At 42.4% G+C, this 16,043-nt stretch overlaps 1 protein-coding gene across 1 annotated transcript in view; it reads left to right on the top strand.

Annotated features, from left to right (window-relative positions):
- PKHD1 (PKHD1 ciliary IPT domain containing fibrocystin/polyductin) overlaps positions 1–16,043 on the top strand; it is a gene marked incomplete at its 3' end in the record, with an annotated part of 237,744 nt that overhangs the window by 205,592 nt on the left and 16,109 nt on the right. Inside the window, exon 59 of the mRNA XM_082276787.1 lies at positions 4,645–5,650. Coding sequence (XP_082132913.1) covers positions 4,645–5,650 — 1,006 coding nt within the window. The remainder of the gene's footprint in view (positions 1–4,644; positions 5,651–16,043) is intronic.

The raw sequence follows: 16,043 nt of genomic DNA, 5'->3' as shown, positions 1-16,043 counted from the left end.
AAGAAAATTAACTCTGTCTGAGCCAAAACCAGCACATTTGTACACAATCACGGGAGAAACATTTGTACCACTGTGCCTTCCTGTGCAACTGAACTCAGAATAATTTACCTTTTCTAGATTTCTAAGATGTTATTCCTACGCCTTTTTTTTCCCCCCTTTATTTCCCATTTGAATGTCAGCAGGTCAAAAGGAACAGTTAATGCTGATGAATATTTCCCCCTCAGCAAAGATATGTGCTGGCCAGCCCAAGGCCAATGAATTGCAATTTCTAAACAGTGTCCCATTTATTTCTCCCCTTCCCCTTCCTCCCCTCCTTGCTTTTATATTTTTGTTGCTATAATTGTAGTTAAATTAGAAATAACTGACGGGCAAATCCAGTCAGATGGAAAGAAAATTGTGGGAGATTTATTTTATTTTGATAAAAAACTGACATAGCCTTTTGTTTTTGTCAAAAAAGGCTCTATTTTTCCTTGTACCATGAATTACGAAATCTATCACGAAATGGGTAAAAATTATTGAAGCAAATGGTGGTGTTAACCTGAAGGGGAAAATCATTAATGTTGATGTATTTCATTCAATTTTAAATGTAGAATTTATTTTATTTTATTTATTTGGCATTGGGGAACAAGGGAAAAGACAGGAGACTTGTAAAGGACTCTATGTGCCTTTAAGTCAAAACATCTATTTTAAAAAATGCTCTTCCCTCCTTCTACCTCTCTCCATTTTTTTAAATAAAGGATATGAGGTGGTGGTGGTAGTGGCGGTGGGTTTTTTTCCTAAGCAAAGAGGGCCCCCTCGGCACATTTTTCTTTTCAAATGTGAAATGAGGTGGAAAATCCTCATTTCACGACAGGAAGGACAAATATTGACATAAAGTTAATATTTGTCAGGAGCCCTAGAAGCAACCTGAGTGCTAAAATCTCATCTAGATGTATGTGCTGGTGTGTTTATGTATATAAATAAATAATAAATTTGCCTTGATGATGGGGGGAACCTGCAGAAAGCAAAGCCTGGTCGCTGAGGTGGAGGAGTTATCTGCAGAAGGTGGACACACACGCATTCCACATATCATTTCTCTCTCCTTTTTGTGTGGAGCAGGACAAACAGGTGAATTTTATGACCCCAAAGCACACATGTCCCCTTCCTCTGATGGGGTGCCCAATATCCCAGCATGGTGTTCAGTAGCACATGAATATCTTCTCCATCTTTCCCACACATTTCTAGGGACTATGGTTGACTCTTTCTTTTTTCCCCAGTTTGTTCTCCCTCTCACACACGTGTGTGTGTGCGTGTGTAAACACGTACAAATAGAACTTCTGTAATCCAATTTCACCCATTGCGGGGGGATGCTTCTGGAATTTATCACTGTTATTGTTCATCACCAATGTAAATAGCACATGTCAGCTCAATATTCAGTGGTCACTCAGTATTTATTAAGTCCTGTCCACTCTGGCCTTTTTTAGAGGAAAGCCCTGGGGCAGGTTAGCTGCTGGCCATGACACGCCGCATCACTTATCTGTTCTCATTGATTATCAGAGTCAGCTGTGGCCAGGACTCACTTTTTTCTTCTCCTCTCAGACCCCTCTTACAAGCACCCCTGCTTGGATTTTCATGAGGAAATAATCAGATTAGGGCTTCAGTGGCGAGTTCATATGGAGTTCTCTTTCTCCAATGTGCTACTAACTGAATAAACGTGTTTTGTGGTAAATTGTAAATGACATTATGATTACTAAGGCCAGCATGGGTTTCATTTAAAAGTGATCGAAATTGCAGGCTGCAGAAATTGTGACTGGCAGATAAGGCCATTTGGAAGGAGACAAGCAATGATGCGTGTGTGTGCATGGGTGTGTGTGTGAGTGTGAACAGGAAACCAAGCCAGCCCCCTTTGCAAGGCAGGCAGAGCAAAGGAAGGTCCTGGGAAATCATGAAATATCATCAAATCCCATTTGTAGACATGAGAAATGTCACCAGGGGGAGACGGGGTGTTTCCGGGAGAGCCGTGGATGTGTCAGCCTTTGTGGGCAGGCTGCCGGTGGCACGGCACATCCTCCCAGTGCTCCGGGGCCAATTCCAGTTCTCTGAGCACAGCATTTCCACTTCTGTTCTGAACAGAGTTGTTCCTCGCTCTCTTTTTGCCTCCAGCGCACACCAACAGCAAAATACTACTGCAAAGTACTTACACTGATAAAGCAAAAAAATACGGGGAAAAGCAAGAAAAGGAAAGCAAATTTTAAACTGGTGTCTAAAAATAGGGGGTTTTGTACAGATCTCATCTCACTTGGACATCCTCCCTGAGCAGAGCTCGACAATTATGTAATTCCATAGCTTCCCTCGGTGACGTGCAGAGGGAGAACTCATACTGGGGAATGCTCACAGACCATGGTCTGCACATGACAATTCCCCTGCAAATACGTAGTAGGTGAGTACCCGCAGGATCCAGGCTTTGAGATGTGCCTAAAGGCAGAGGCCAGAATTATTTAATTGAATCATAGAATGGCTTGGGTTGGAAGTGACCATAAAGATCATCCAGTTCCAACACTCCTCTTGTGGGAAGGGACACCTTCTACTGGATCATGTTGCTCAGAGCCCCATCCAATATTTCTCATGGTTCATTCCTTTTCTAGGATTCTGCTACTTTTATCTGGCAGAAATTTTCACATAGTGTGTCCTTGAAAAGGGATGTCCTTTTGTCCTAATGTCCTTTTATTCGTCCAGAAGTTTGTGACTCTCAGGGATGTTGCTGTCCCTTATTTTTTATGTGAACTGGATACTGTCCCCAAGTGCTGAATGAGGAGCACAGGGTTAGTTTGGACATTGGCCACACTTTGTCCAATACATTTGTGAGCACAGCTGACTAAGGAGGGAGCAGGCTGGGTGAGGGAAGGAGGATTCTCACTGGGTACAGCAGCAAATTCCTCCTTTGATTTTATTTTGAAGAGAGGAAGGAAAAAGAGAAACACACACCTTTTCCTAAGATGCTCCAGGCAGAAATGTTTATGGTTTTGGTGCCCATATCTGAACTCATTTACTTTTATTCTCTCTTTATAATCAGTGGTGACCTCATCGTTAGCGCCTGAGGCACAATTCCTCTCATCTTAAAGCAGAGACGTGTATTTGTTCAGATGGAGCACACTGTAAACTTATAGTGCCTTTCAGGACTTTTGACAAAGGTATGAAGTGTCAGCACAAGGGGGAATGGCATCAAACTAACAAGAGTAGGGTTCAATTTGATATTGGGAAGAAATTCTTTACTGTGAGAATGTTGAGGCACTGGTCTCCCAGAGAAGCTGTGGATTCCCCATCCCTGGAAGTGTTCAAGGACATGTAGGATGGGGCTCTGAGAAACCTGGTCTAGTGCAAAGGTTGGAACTAGATGATATTTAAGGTCCAACCTTTCAACCCAAACCTTTCTGTGAGTCTATGATTTTATCTCAGAAGACTGTATTGATTACATCTCTTCTCTACAGAGCCTTCCATGAAAGAATCCTCTTGACTTGTCTCCAGAGACACCTGGGAAGGGATTTACTGGCAAATCCTGAGATATGTGTAAGGATCTTCACCCCTGTTACATTCAGTGAAAGAACAAAGCGTGACCTGAAGTGTCTTTTGCACTCCCATCGATTGTGTGTTACATCTACAAATGTTGCAGCTACCAAAAGAAGTCCACATGACACTCTGCACTTGTATTTGGGTGACAGGGTTCCACCTCTGGTCAATAAAGTTAGAGGATAGTACAGTGTAATCCAGATGACTAAACAGAAGTATTTTAGGGTGAATTTCATTGGTTTTAAACTTCTTTGTATTGATGGCTGCGGAATTGGGTGTGTTTCAGTTTTCACAGATGTGTATTTAGTGTAATTTCTAGTGCTGTGGCGAGGTGTTCTTGAAGGGCATAGGTTTTCTGTAGACCCTGTGTCACACGTCTCAGGTACCTCAGGGCATCCCAAACAAATCTAGACACCTGCCTGTGAGAAAATGGTTGAAATTCCAGATCTCCACTGACTGCAGTGGGAGTTTGGACATTTGGAACACATGTCAGAGTCTCCTATAGTTGTAGGTATCTGAAACTGGTGGTTTCTTCCAGCTCTAGAACTTGATAAGGTGGTTCATCACTGGAGCAGATTAATGATGTTCTGGTCCTTTCTAGTGTTTTGTGTATGAAGCACAGTCTTTGTGAGTGGGATGAGATAGCATTTTGAAGAATTAAATTGTCCTCCCAAAGAACTGCACTTATGTCCTGACTCATTACCCTGCTGCAGGCTTGAGACCAGGGAAATGTAGAAGACACAGGGACAGAGGAACATAGTGCTGGGTCAGACAAAATGTCTGTCTTGCATGTCTGCTTGTTCAATGGATATCATAGTTTGACATCTAGAAAGAGCAAGGTAGGTGTATGTGATGTTTCTCTGTCATTTGTTTTCGGTCTTCAGCAATTTTCAGTGCTAGGACATCTAGAGGTAGATGCAGTTTCTACCTATTTAATATCCCTCAGTGCCCAGGCTTCTCTTAAAACTGTGTAAAATTTTAGCACTGACAAAGTGACTTTAAATTTGGAGTGGGAAAATAAGGAGCTATTAAAACAAAATTGAGATGATGCCTGAAACAATTAATTTCTTTTCCTCATCTCCCTTTATTCTCTTCCAGGAATTTACAGAGATGACAGTAAGTGCCTCTTCAAGCCCTCAGTACAAGGCTACTTCTGCAAACAGACAGATCATGCACTTGTCATCTTAGAAAACTTGGACTCCAGTGTGAACAGCCAGAGACTGTTCCCAGTAGTTACAATGACTGACAGTTTTATGGATACCTTCAGTGATGAGACCCCTCATTCTTTGTGTTACCCTGCAGAGCATCGTTCTACTTTCTTCTCTGTTCTGCCGTCCACCAAACTCACCACGGTTTGCTTCCCAGACTTGGCACCTCTGGCTTTCAGACTCTACCTCCTCAGTGGCCAAAACACAACCAGGCTGCCCCTGGCCATATTCTTCACTGAACCACTCAGCCTTCGTGTTTTCATCCGAGGGAATTATGTCTCTCCGACCCCATCTTCTTTTTCAATGAACAAAGGGGCAGGAGCCAATTACTTCAGCTTTGAGGACAACCTTCTCTATGTTCTGCTTCATGAGAAGGAGCCTGTGGAAATAGTTGCTGGCCTTTCCCTTCTTGTGGCTTTCACTGTAAATGAGGCTGTTGGGGAAGAGGGTGAGGCAATCATAGTACGTCGACTGGCTGATTTCTTGAAGATTGGTCATGACCAAGTCAGAGTAGCCCATAATGTGCTGGGAGGTGAAAGCACGCTGAAGGTAATCTCAGCCAATGCCAGCAAAAAGAGGTATCATTGCCCCAACATGGCATTTTGCACAGCCTTTCAGAGCAGATATGGCCCATGGGAAGAGGGGACACAACCAGGGAGCACCCGAGCTCTGCATCCACCTGATGGGGCTGGTCCATCAAGAGTGCTGATCATTGAGCTTGGTGATCTGCCGGGTCGTCCAAGAAATGGGTTGACAAGTGACAGCCTAAAGAGTTTGGCCAGAACAATTATCAACACTCATCAGACTGGAGACCTTCAGAGTGGCCTTGGCTTGCCAGTTGATACCTTAATGGTGACCGAGTCTGCCTTGCTGTCCCCAGCAGAAGGTAACAGTAGGTAAGCAGCACATGTATCACCATCAGATACTGATTTAAGTGTAGTGAGGCAATTTATCCACTTGATCTGCTTATTAAGTAAGTTCTCCATTGACTGAAATATGATTAACCATGCTGAAACACTTTATAAAATTTCCATGACTTGCCCAGAGAAGCTGTGGCTGCCCCATCCCTACAAGTGTCCAAGGCCAGGTTGGACAGGACGGGGAGCAACCTGGTCTTTTGGAAGGTATCCCTGCCCATGGCAGGGGGTGGAACAAGATCATCTTTAAGGTCCATTCCAACACAAACCATTCTATGATTCTGTGATGTCAGAGCTATGCCCAAGTATTAGCTGGACTCACAAGTATCAATTTCCATGTTTTTCTGTTGGTGCTTATGAATCTCTGTGGTGCAGAGATATCAGTGGTGCTTTAAATGAGGAACAGGGTTCCTGGAAGTCTGCCTTGAAACTATAAAGAATTGGGTTAATTCAGGCTATCATAGCTCTTAAATTCTAAACAATTAAATTTATGAATGTTTATAAATTGATGTGGCAGTGGGGATGTGTTATTGAAGATGGGTTGTTGCCTTATCTTGAAGATCTAAACATTTATTCATATACTTCTAAAATTTAAGGCCGCAAAAGTCTATTTAATCTTTTACTTCAATATCCTGCATGATACAGGCCACTACTCTTCACTTTGATGCCTTAGTGTCAATCTTTCTTTTTAGCTAAAATTCTAGATAACCATCTGGTCTTGATGATACAAGAGCTGGACACATCCAGTCCTACCTGAACATGTGTCTAGATGTTGGATGCTATTCCTGTTCTTGCTGTCACAAATACTTGCCCATTTTCTCGTCAGCCTCTGCCTTCAGCTTCTCATGAGAGCTTCCTGTTCTTTCCTCCACTTTTACATCAGTAACTTTATGGGCATTGAATCTTCCTCCTCCTCCTCCATGTACCTTCAGAGTAATCAAATCACTTCACTGTCTACTTTGAAAAATATTTGGAAGGTTTGAGTTCTGGTGAGTGTTTCTTTCTTTCTTTATCTCTGTTTTCTGAATCCTTTTGGAAGTGTGCATGACTTAAGGTTTCCTTCTTGGTGGATTCCCCAGCTCTGAACATTTTAAAGATTCAGCTGGACAGAGTGCTGGGCCACCTTGCCTAGACCATGATTTTTCCAAGAAAGGTTGGACCACACCATCATTGAGGTTCCTCCCAACCTGGTATTCTATGATTGTACAGTATTGTGCCAAAGGCAAAAGTGGTATAAAATCCCATTTTCTACTGGCACAATTCAATGATCCCATTAACCCATTATCCCACAGAAACAGGAGAGCTCATGGTCTTCTGTTTGCTCACTGTATTCTTCAATTCCTTTTTGGTTCTAACTTTCCAGAATCCGGTTCTGTCTGTTTGCCCAGATGCTGCATCCCACATGATCTGGGCCCCCATGTTTGACTTTTCTGTTTGTAATTTATCAGCCCACAAACCCTCCTATGCATTTTATCAGTAGTGGCTTTATATTTGTATCTCCATGCAGATACAGCAACAGACCTGCATCTCATTTTGACAGAACAACACAGGAAACTCCTTTTCTCTACAGTAATTTCCCACTGGAGCTCCCTTTTGAGGTCTGCCAGTTAGAGAGTTCTTGGTCAGTTTTGTACATACTAAATTTTATTGATATTCAATACCTAGACCCACTTTTTGAAGGTTGTTTTTCCCTCTCCTCCACAGCAACAAACAACCCTTTCTCTCCCTCCTTCCTCTGTCCCTGTCTTGCTCTTTTCAGCCTCTTAAAGCCACTATTTGCACAGACATTGCCAGATGTCAGGCTTTATCTACAGAGGAGGCTGTGAGGAGCAGGGCTGGGATGGGAGCAGACAGCAGTGTATTTCAGCATCAGATCCTGAAACTGTATTAAAAGCATATGGGTAATATGGAAAAAGGTAATATCCCATCTGTTTTTAATAGGGGACATGGGATTTGATGTTTGGCAACCTTACTGTGTACTCTCTTGATATTGCATAATGGTTTTTTTTGATGTTGTGCACTACTGAGCCTTACCCAAGTGTAAGTATATTCCATATATTCCATCTATGCAAGAAAGAAATTGGATTTGTCTAAGACTTACCCTCTGTAATTAATACCACATCCTCTCCCATTTACTGCTGACCCCTGGACCATCCTGATGTCTGCCAGTGATACAAACTGCTGTTCTCATGCTTAACTTTTTTAGTAGACACTGTGTGGCTTGTGGTGGAGAAGCAGCCACAGGGAGGACTCTGGTCTGTGACTGTAGGAGTCTTTATTTTGGTTTGTGGTTTTGTTTTTGGTTTGTTGGTTTCAGATGTTGGTGGGGGTTTTTGTTTGTTTGAGGTTTTGTTGATTTTTTTTTTTTTCTTGGAGGGTGGTAGGATTTTATTTTTGTTTTCTTTTGGGTTTGTTGGTTTTTGTTTTTTTTTAATTTTTGCTTTTATGCTTTTGGTTTTGGGGTTTTGCTGTTTATTTGCAGTATTGCATTAAGCCCAGTGAGAAATTATTATTTGCAAGATCAAATCTTAAATCAGGGCCAAATTCTGAAGGCATGCTGTATTTTGTATCAGCAAAACCAACATCACAGTTGTGAGTGGGGGTGTTTGTGTTGCACTGGAGGACACTATAAAATGGGGCAACAGAAAAATGACATGAAAATTTTTACAGGGGGTGGGGAGGCCCTGGCACAGGGTGCCCAGAGAAGCTGCGGCTGCCCCATCCCTGGAAGTGTCCAAGGCCAGGCTGGATGGGGCTTGGAGCAACCTGGGATAGTGGAAGGTGTCCTGGGCCAAGGCAAGGGCTGGAACTGGATGATCTTTAAGGTCCCTTCAAACCCAAAGCATCCCATTATTTACACCATCCCGAGACATGATCCCAAGAGATCATTTAAAGGAGGGAAGCACCTGTTGTGTGCCAGCAAGGAAACCTCAAGACTGCTTTTTCAGGCAGAAATGACACCTCCACACTGGGACTGCTCTCCCAGCTGCGGTTTGCTTCCTATCTGTGCACACTCTGTGAAAAAATTCCAAGCAGCAAGGATCAGGAGAGCTCTCTAGGAAGAAGGCTGTTTTACCACAGACACAAGAGCAGTGCTTGCTTAAAGCCACAGATTTACTGTCCCAAATATGGGAGGACCAGGGATCTTTCTTGAAGAGAACACTCACATCACCAAACCATAGGACCGCCTCAGAACTCATCCACCCTCAGCTGCTCGGGCTCCTCTGCACTGTTATTTATTGCTCCCCATCAGTCATAGCTTTTCCGGAATTACTCATGGCTGACATTTCTGATGCAATAAAGCCACAGATAACCTGTGAAATGAAATCAGGGTTTTCCTGTTGGGACATGTACTGTCCCCACTGTCTATCTGTCTCCATTTAAGCAGTACGTGCTGGCACAGACACGGATAAAGGGGATGGGATTGCAAGTCAGACTAAGTATTCCATGTATTTTTCTGTGGAAGGAAAAGAGGAATATTTTCACACCTCAGTCATGAAAAACCAACTGGACCATCAGATATACACAGAACCTGCACTCCTGCCAGGTTCTCCCTGGGCTTGAGAGCAGTGAATCAATATAACTCTCAACATCTCTGCAAGGAGGCTGGAGCCAGGGGAGGGTTGGTCTCTTCTCCCAGGTAACAAACAACAGGATAGGAGAAAGCATCCTCAAGTTGCACTAGCAGAGATTTATGCTGGATATTAGGAAACAAATCCTTCACTGAAAGAGTTGTCAGTGAAGGCATTGGGACGGGCTGCACAGGGCAGTGGTGGAGTTGCCATTCCTGGAAGTGCTCAAAAGGCTTGTGAATGAATGGGGCATTTGGGGACATAGTTTAGAGGTGAACACAGGGGAGCTGGGTTAATGGCTGGACTCAATAATCTTAGAGGTATTTCCCAACCTTAATGATTTTATGGGTCTATGACACAACAACAGCAAAAAACTCTTTAATCAGCACAGACTGGAGGTTCATTTGCAGCCCAGAACAGTGAGGCTGAAGGGAGCCTTGAAAACCCTGCTGTGGTCAGGTACTAGTCAGTAAATCTGTATATCACACTGCCAAACCTTTAAAAAATATGGCATGTCTGTTTTGATTTGAAGTTCTTTTATACATGATTTTAATTTAACTCCTTTGTTAGGGTCAATTCAAGCACGGCTCATTAATTTGACAAGGGAAGACAGAGGTGATTGCTGTCACTGCTATAAGCTTGCACAGCTGGAGAGTCAGGGATGTCTATCACATAGTTTATCTTCCTGTGAATGTCTGTATAATATATACTGTGATGCATTTACAGATACAAATCCCTGTTTTGCAAAATCTTCCTAATATCAATATAAATCTGAAAGAACAAGAAGCACAATGGTGAATGTATTGTGTATGTTTGTGCAGGTGCCTTCATACAAAATCAGGAAAATAATTCTGGACAGTCATCCAGAAGTCATTTAATCCCTATCCCCACACTACAGCAGGGTGCTTTGCTCCTTCTTGGTGGACCTTTAACCTGCTACAAACTGAAATATTTTTTTGTTGAGCATTATGTTTGAGGTAATGTGAAAAATGGTGCTTGTGCAGGAAATTTGAGGCTCACAGCAAGGAATAAAATGGAAGCAAATTATTAAAGAATGGCTCATTCCAACAGCAATTCCCATGCAGAGCACTAAATGAGATATTACTACTAATTCTCTATGTCACATGGCACATACACAGGCAGGCAGGGCTGGAGATCAAACCAGATGAATTCTGACACCTCCTAACCCAAAGTGATTTGGTAACTTCTGTGCAGGTTTCAGGCAGGCTGATGTGTGGAGTTGCATAGGGTTTTGTAAAAAAAGACATGACAACTTTTTTACCTGCATGAGGATCCAAGTTTTTCCTCCAGAGAGCAGGCAAAGGCAGGATGCTAAAATTCTCCATGTCAAGAGGTGCAGATATTGTAGCACTTGAGGTTATATAGAAGTTTTATCTGTCACGCACACCTCAAGTGAAGGTGTGGAAAAGATGATATCCAGGAGCTTAAACTAAGCTTAAAATCTCCTTTAATTTAAACTTACTTAATTTTAGGTTAGATATTCACACAGCCAGTGTAGAGGGCATATTCTTATATAGAATGTGCCATTTATTCACAGTTGATGTACAAAAAAGACAAATTCAGTTCAAGTAAGTAAAAGGAAAGACATTAAAATGATCACGAAAATGGAAGTTATTTTAAGAAGTAAGGAGTAGAATCATAAAACCATTTAGTAAAGAGTTTGTTTCACTTGGCAAAGCAAATTTGGGAGGATATAATTTTATCTCTGAAAATATGTTGCAAGACTGAATACCGGTGAGGAATCTCTCAATAGTAATGGACAATGACAGCACAGGAACAAATGAGTATAAGGCATTGAGAGGTGAATTTGCACTTAAAATTAAAAGTAGGTTCCTCCTCAGATAATAAACAGGAGGAACTTTGCAATAGAACAGAAAAGAGAACATTTCACATTTCTATTCAATTCTATTTTCATGATTTTTTCCACACATGGCCAAAATTATATTGTGAATTTTATTTACTTACTTGTTTATTTATTTAATAGTCTGGGGATAGTTAAGGTGGCCAACATGTCATTTAGCAGTCTAGTAAAATGGTGGGAAAGTCCACGTGAATAACCTAGAGGGTTTTCCATCAGAGGAGTGGGATTCTGTAATGGGTTCTTTATGGAAGCAATGGGATAAGAAATGTCATGAGAACGAAGAGGGGGTCAATACTTATATAGAAAGTGTTATGTCATATAAAACTGCCTGATCAAGTTGTACTTTAGGAACCAGGATCAAATTTTTATTGCCAATTCATAATTCTTTTCCTACTGGGAAACTGAGTAGTTGAGAGATGGGCTGTAAGAGGTGGATGCTCATCGGGAACTCAGAGACTCAGACACATCTTCACACAGAGAAGATGGTTACAGTGCATGTAAAAAGAGTTTGTGTGACAGGGTTCTGTGTCAATAGAATATTGGTCTGTCTGATCAAAAGTGAAGTTTTAACCTCTTACTAATTTTTTGCTTCTGGTGAAACTGAAACTGGTCATCAAAGCTGAATTGTCAGTGTCAGGAAGACCCAGTCATACCAGGGATGCCAATGTTACAAAGGTCTTTAATTATGTAGATATTAGGCCCCAGATCTATTATTTTAGCTTTTTTGTTTTCTTCATATTTAAATCAAGGAGGGAAAACTAAGGAGGCATCTTTTGACCTCAGTCCATGGTCAGTAGAGTAATTGAATTGCAACTTAAGCAGAAGTATTTGTCATTCAGGGACTGTTCCAAACAACCAAAAAATATGATGTCTGTCCATAAGATTGTTTGGTTTTGAACAGGAAGATACCAAAAGCAGCCCTTTGTGTATGAGCCTTGTGTGAAGCCAGCATTTCCCTAGCAAGTTTTCAAACAAATCTCCAAACTACCATTCATGGATCTTCACATTGCCTCTGAAATAATAGTAGATAAGTAAAATAATAGTTTTTCACCACTGCTCTCCTGAGCAGGAACCCTTCTGACAGTGTAGGAGTTAAACGGTCTGTCACCAAGATATATTTCACCTCTAAGCCTTAAATTTTAAATTTAGTTTCTGTTAGTATATTGTCTACATGGCAAATGTATCCAAGAATTTGTCATTCCCACTCAAAGTTGACAGCTGTGGATTCAGGCAATTAAAAGTTCTACCTACCAGATAACTCTGGTGGAAATCACAGCTTGCTCTGACAATGGCCTTCCAAAACTCAGCTGTCTCCTCTGCAGGAAAGGAGCAGGAGGTAGGAAAGGTGAAAGGAGAGTAGGAGAAAGCAGAGGAAGAGGAAGGTGGAGAGGGTTGGAGAAATTCAGGAAAAGGAGCACAGGACTTTATATGTCCCTATGGGAGGAAGGAAGGATCAATTGCCACATATTCCCCACACCAGTCGTGGTCTTTGAAACTGAAGGGTTTGTGTTATTACATCTCAGTTAAAAATGAAGAGGGTCAGCTCAAGAGAAGCTATTCCCTATTCCAGTGTTCCCTCAGAAATTAATGTTCAGACATGTGCAGGAGATCCAGGAGTGTCCCTGTCATGCTTCTCAAACACTCTAAAGAGATCTGATCCCAGCACTGGTACCCCGGTGCTGTCAAACAAAACCTGCCTTGCTTGTGTCACATATGGATTTATTTTCCCTCCTAACAACCAATGGGACCTGCAACATAAGTGATGATTTACAAGACACAGGCAACAGCAGAGAGGAGCTGCCAGCCACGTCTCCAAGGGACCAATCCTGTCCCCACTCTGCCTTATTTAACATGTGAGTGGTGTCACCACTATCAGCGGAGCTTGTCTGCTGTGACATTCGAGTGAGTGACGGCCGTGTCAGCTCCCAGACCACCCCGCTCTGCTGTCGCTCACACTCTTGTCCTGCAGTGAGCATCTGATGGGAAAGGGGGGAAAAATTCTTCCACATGTTTGTTAGCAGGAATCTGGTGAGCAAAGGGTTAAATGGCTTGGGCTGCTGGCTGTTTGTGGGGAAGTGTGCATGTGTGTATATGTATATGAGCGTGTGTGTGTATACATATATGTATAAAAAAAAATATATATATATATACACATACACGGGCACCTTGGTTTGGCTGTAGGACCTCATGCCCGCAGGCCACAGTCACATTATCATCTGGAAATTGGATAACGACAGCACAATGACAAATCCAGGTTGCCTGCAATAAGGTGCTAATCCCTTTGCTTTAATATCGGAGCAGCGTGTAATGATGTTTGGACATCACTCCAGTTTACTGACGACCCCACTGGGGCCGGCAATAGAAGCGTACAACTGTCTAACAAGCCATCAGGTGACCGCCGTCGTCAAAGCAACGGGGGATGCAATCTAATCTTCCCTCCATCCCTTCCAGCTCCCAATAAGGACCAGATTATAGAAGTGGCCCATCAATGCTTGGTAACTCGAATCAATTAACGTTAATTCGCACAATGCTATGATGTATTGTGATCACTTTCATTTCGGAGAAGGGGGAAGAAATTGCTATAATTCACCTAAAATGAGGTTGTCTATGGTGCTGAGGTATTAATTGGGTGTCCATATTAAATGGAAAAGGAGCACGGTAGTGAAGGAAAAGTGGATGAGTGACTCTCTTGGCTGCTATTGACCTATCAGAAGAAGACAGTGCCCTTTTCCTTTGCTTTTATCTATTACAGTTTTCCCTATTGCGTGTCAAGTTGATGTATTATAAAAAATTCATTTGGTGACCTTCCACCCCCCTAGCAGATTAAACAATTTCACTGGGATGGCATCATTAACAGGGCCTTGCATTTAATGATGATTTCTCTAAAAGGCCACGGAGATTCGATTTTAAGCTAACAGATTTATTGCACTATTATAACATATCGTAAAAAACTGTACCACCTACGGTCTGGTTTTAGGATAGAAACTGTTTAAGAGTTTATGTGGAGCTTAAAGTGGTATTACCTTGGGATACGCAGCACGGCAAAGCTCTGACCTCCGGCGGGATGCTGTTTACATTTAATAAAAGACATTTCTCTGACAGTAAACTTGGGGAGTGTGTTATGGAGGAGGCCTGGCTTAGCTCCTCGCCACTGGCTTTGTAAATAGGGGCATTTCCACTCATCTACAGCAATTAATGGAAGTCACTAATGAATCTGGAGGATGTTTCTCTCTTATCTGTTGCATCTGCACTGTCCCTCTCCTTCTAAAGGCTTCTGGTGATCCCACATCTAGACCCTTCATCAGCTTCGTTGTCCTAATGAAAGAAGGGCCTAGAGGGAAAGTCATAGGAGGAGAGGCTGAGGTCACTTGATTTGCTCAGCCTGGAGAAGAGGAGACTGAGGGGAGACTCATCACAGTTACAACTTCCTCGTGAAGGGAAAAGGAGAGGCAGACACTGATCTCTGCTCTGTGTGACCAGTGACCTGAGGGAATGGCATGAAAATGTGTCATGGGGTGTCTAGGTTGGATATGAGGGAAAGTTTCTTCCCCCAGAGGGTGGTTGGGCACTGAACAGGCTCCCCAGGGCAGTGGTCACAGAACCAAACCTGGCAGAGTTCAAGAAGAGCTTGGACAATGCTCTCAGGCACAGGGTGGGATTCTTGGGTCTGTCCTGTGCAGGGCCAGGAGCTGGACTCAATGATTCTCTTTGGTTTCTTTCTATAATGTGTGAAAATATGGGAATTGGTGGAAATAAAAGTCATCCTTCAAATGTCTTTTCTTGCTTAAAATAGGAATGACATCAGACTCCTCATTGTCTTCTGATGCTCATGTCTCTCTTCCCTGTCTGTATTACTTAGTGATAAGATCTGCAGGGGGAGGCAAAGCTCCAACAGTGCACCTGAGAGGGCAGAGGTCTGGCTTATTTCATCATCCCATGACATCAGAACCCATTCTCACCCAAAGATGTTAAATTCCTCACAATCCTTTCAGTGAATCTGTGCCTACTTTGTCTTCCACAACTTTTCAGCTTGTCTATCCCCTATCCTTGCTGCACCTCCCTTTCTTGAATTCCTGTTTTGAATTCATCAGCAATCTCCACCTTTTCAAAAACAAAGAAAGATGTCTCTTTGGCTGGATCATGATTCATTTAGTCATATTAGTCCTGAAATTCTTCCCAATTTCCTTCCCCTTCCAAGGATATATTGATTTTACAACACTAGCATTGCAGACATACCAGACAACTGTTCAATTAATTTCAACATCTATTAGGAAATTAAATATGCCAGGGGCTGCTCTTTGGCATCAAGGACAGCTGACATATTTCAGTGTGGCCTCATCCAAACTTCCAAGTGAGAATATTTTCTGACTGTATAAGCTCCCAGACCATTTGGGAATTGTTCTCGACTTTGGCATTAGATGTAAACCACAGCTTGAGAGGGGCTGACAGTTTAATGGTAGAGATGATCAGGTGTCAGTGCCAAGGCTTGTTTTTGGCATCATTTAGTTTTCTAGTAGACACATATCCATCAGCTTTAATGAACCTTTCACCCAGGCTGTCATCCTGGTCTCCTTCCCCTTGAAATCAATTGATAATAGCAGTTATTGTTTATTACTATTATTATTATTATTACTATTGTTGTTGTTGAAATTAGTATGATGATATAACTATATTGGTAATATTACTGTATTACATTAGATTAGATATCAGGAAGAAATTCTTCCCTGTAAGGGTGGTGAGGCCCTGGCACAAGTTGCCCAGAGAAGCTCTGGATGCCCCACTCCTGCAAGAGTCTGAGGCCAGGTTGGATGGGGCTTGGGGCACCCTGGGCTAGTGGAAGGTGTCCCTGCCCATGGCAGGGTGTTGGATCAAGATGATTTTTATGATTTTATGATTGTAGTTATTATTGCAATTGTAA

Source organism: Coloeus monedula (assembly GCF_965178545.1).
Source record: "Coloeus monedula genome assembly, chromosome: 2".
NCBI lineage: Eukaryota > Metazoa > Chordata > Aves > Passeriformes > Corvidae > Coloeus > Coloeus monedula.
The sequence above is the reverse complement of the archived record's forward strand: the minus strand, read 5'-3'. Positions and strand labels throughout refer to the sequence as shown.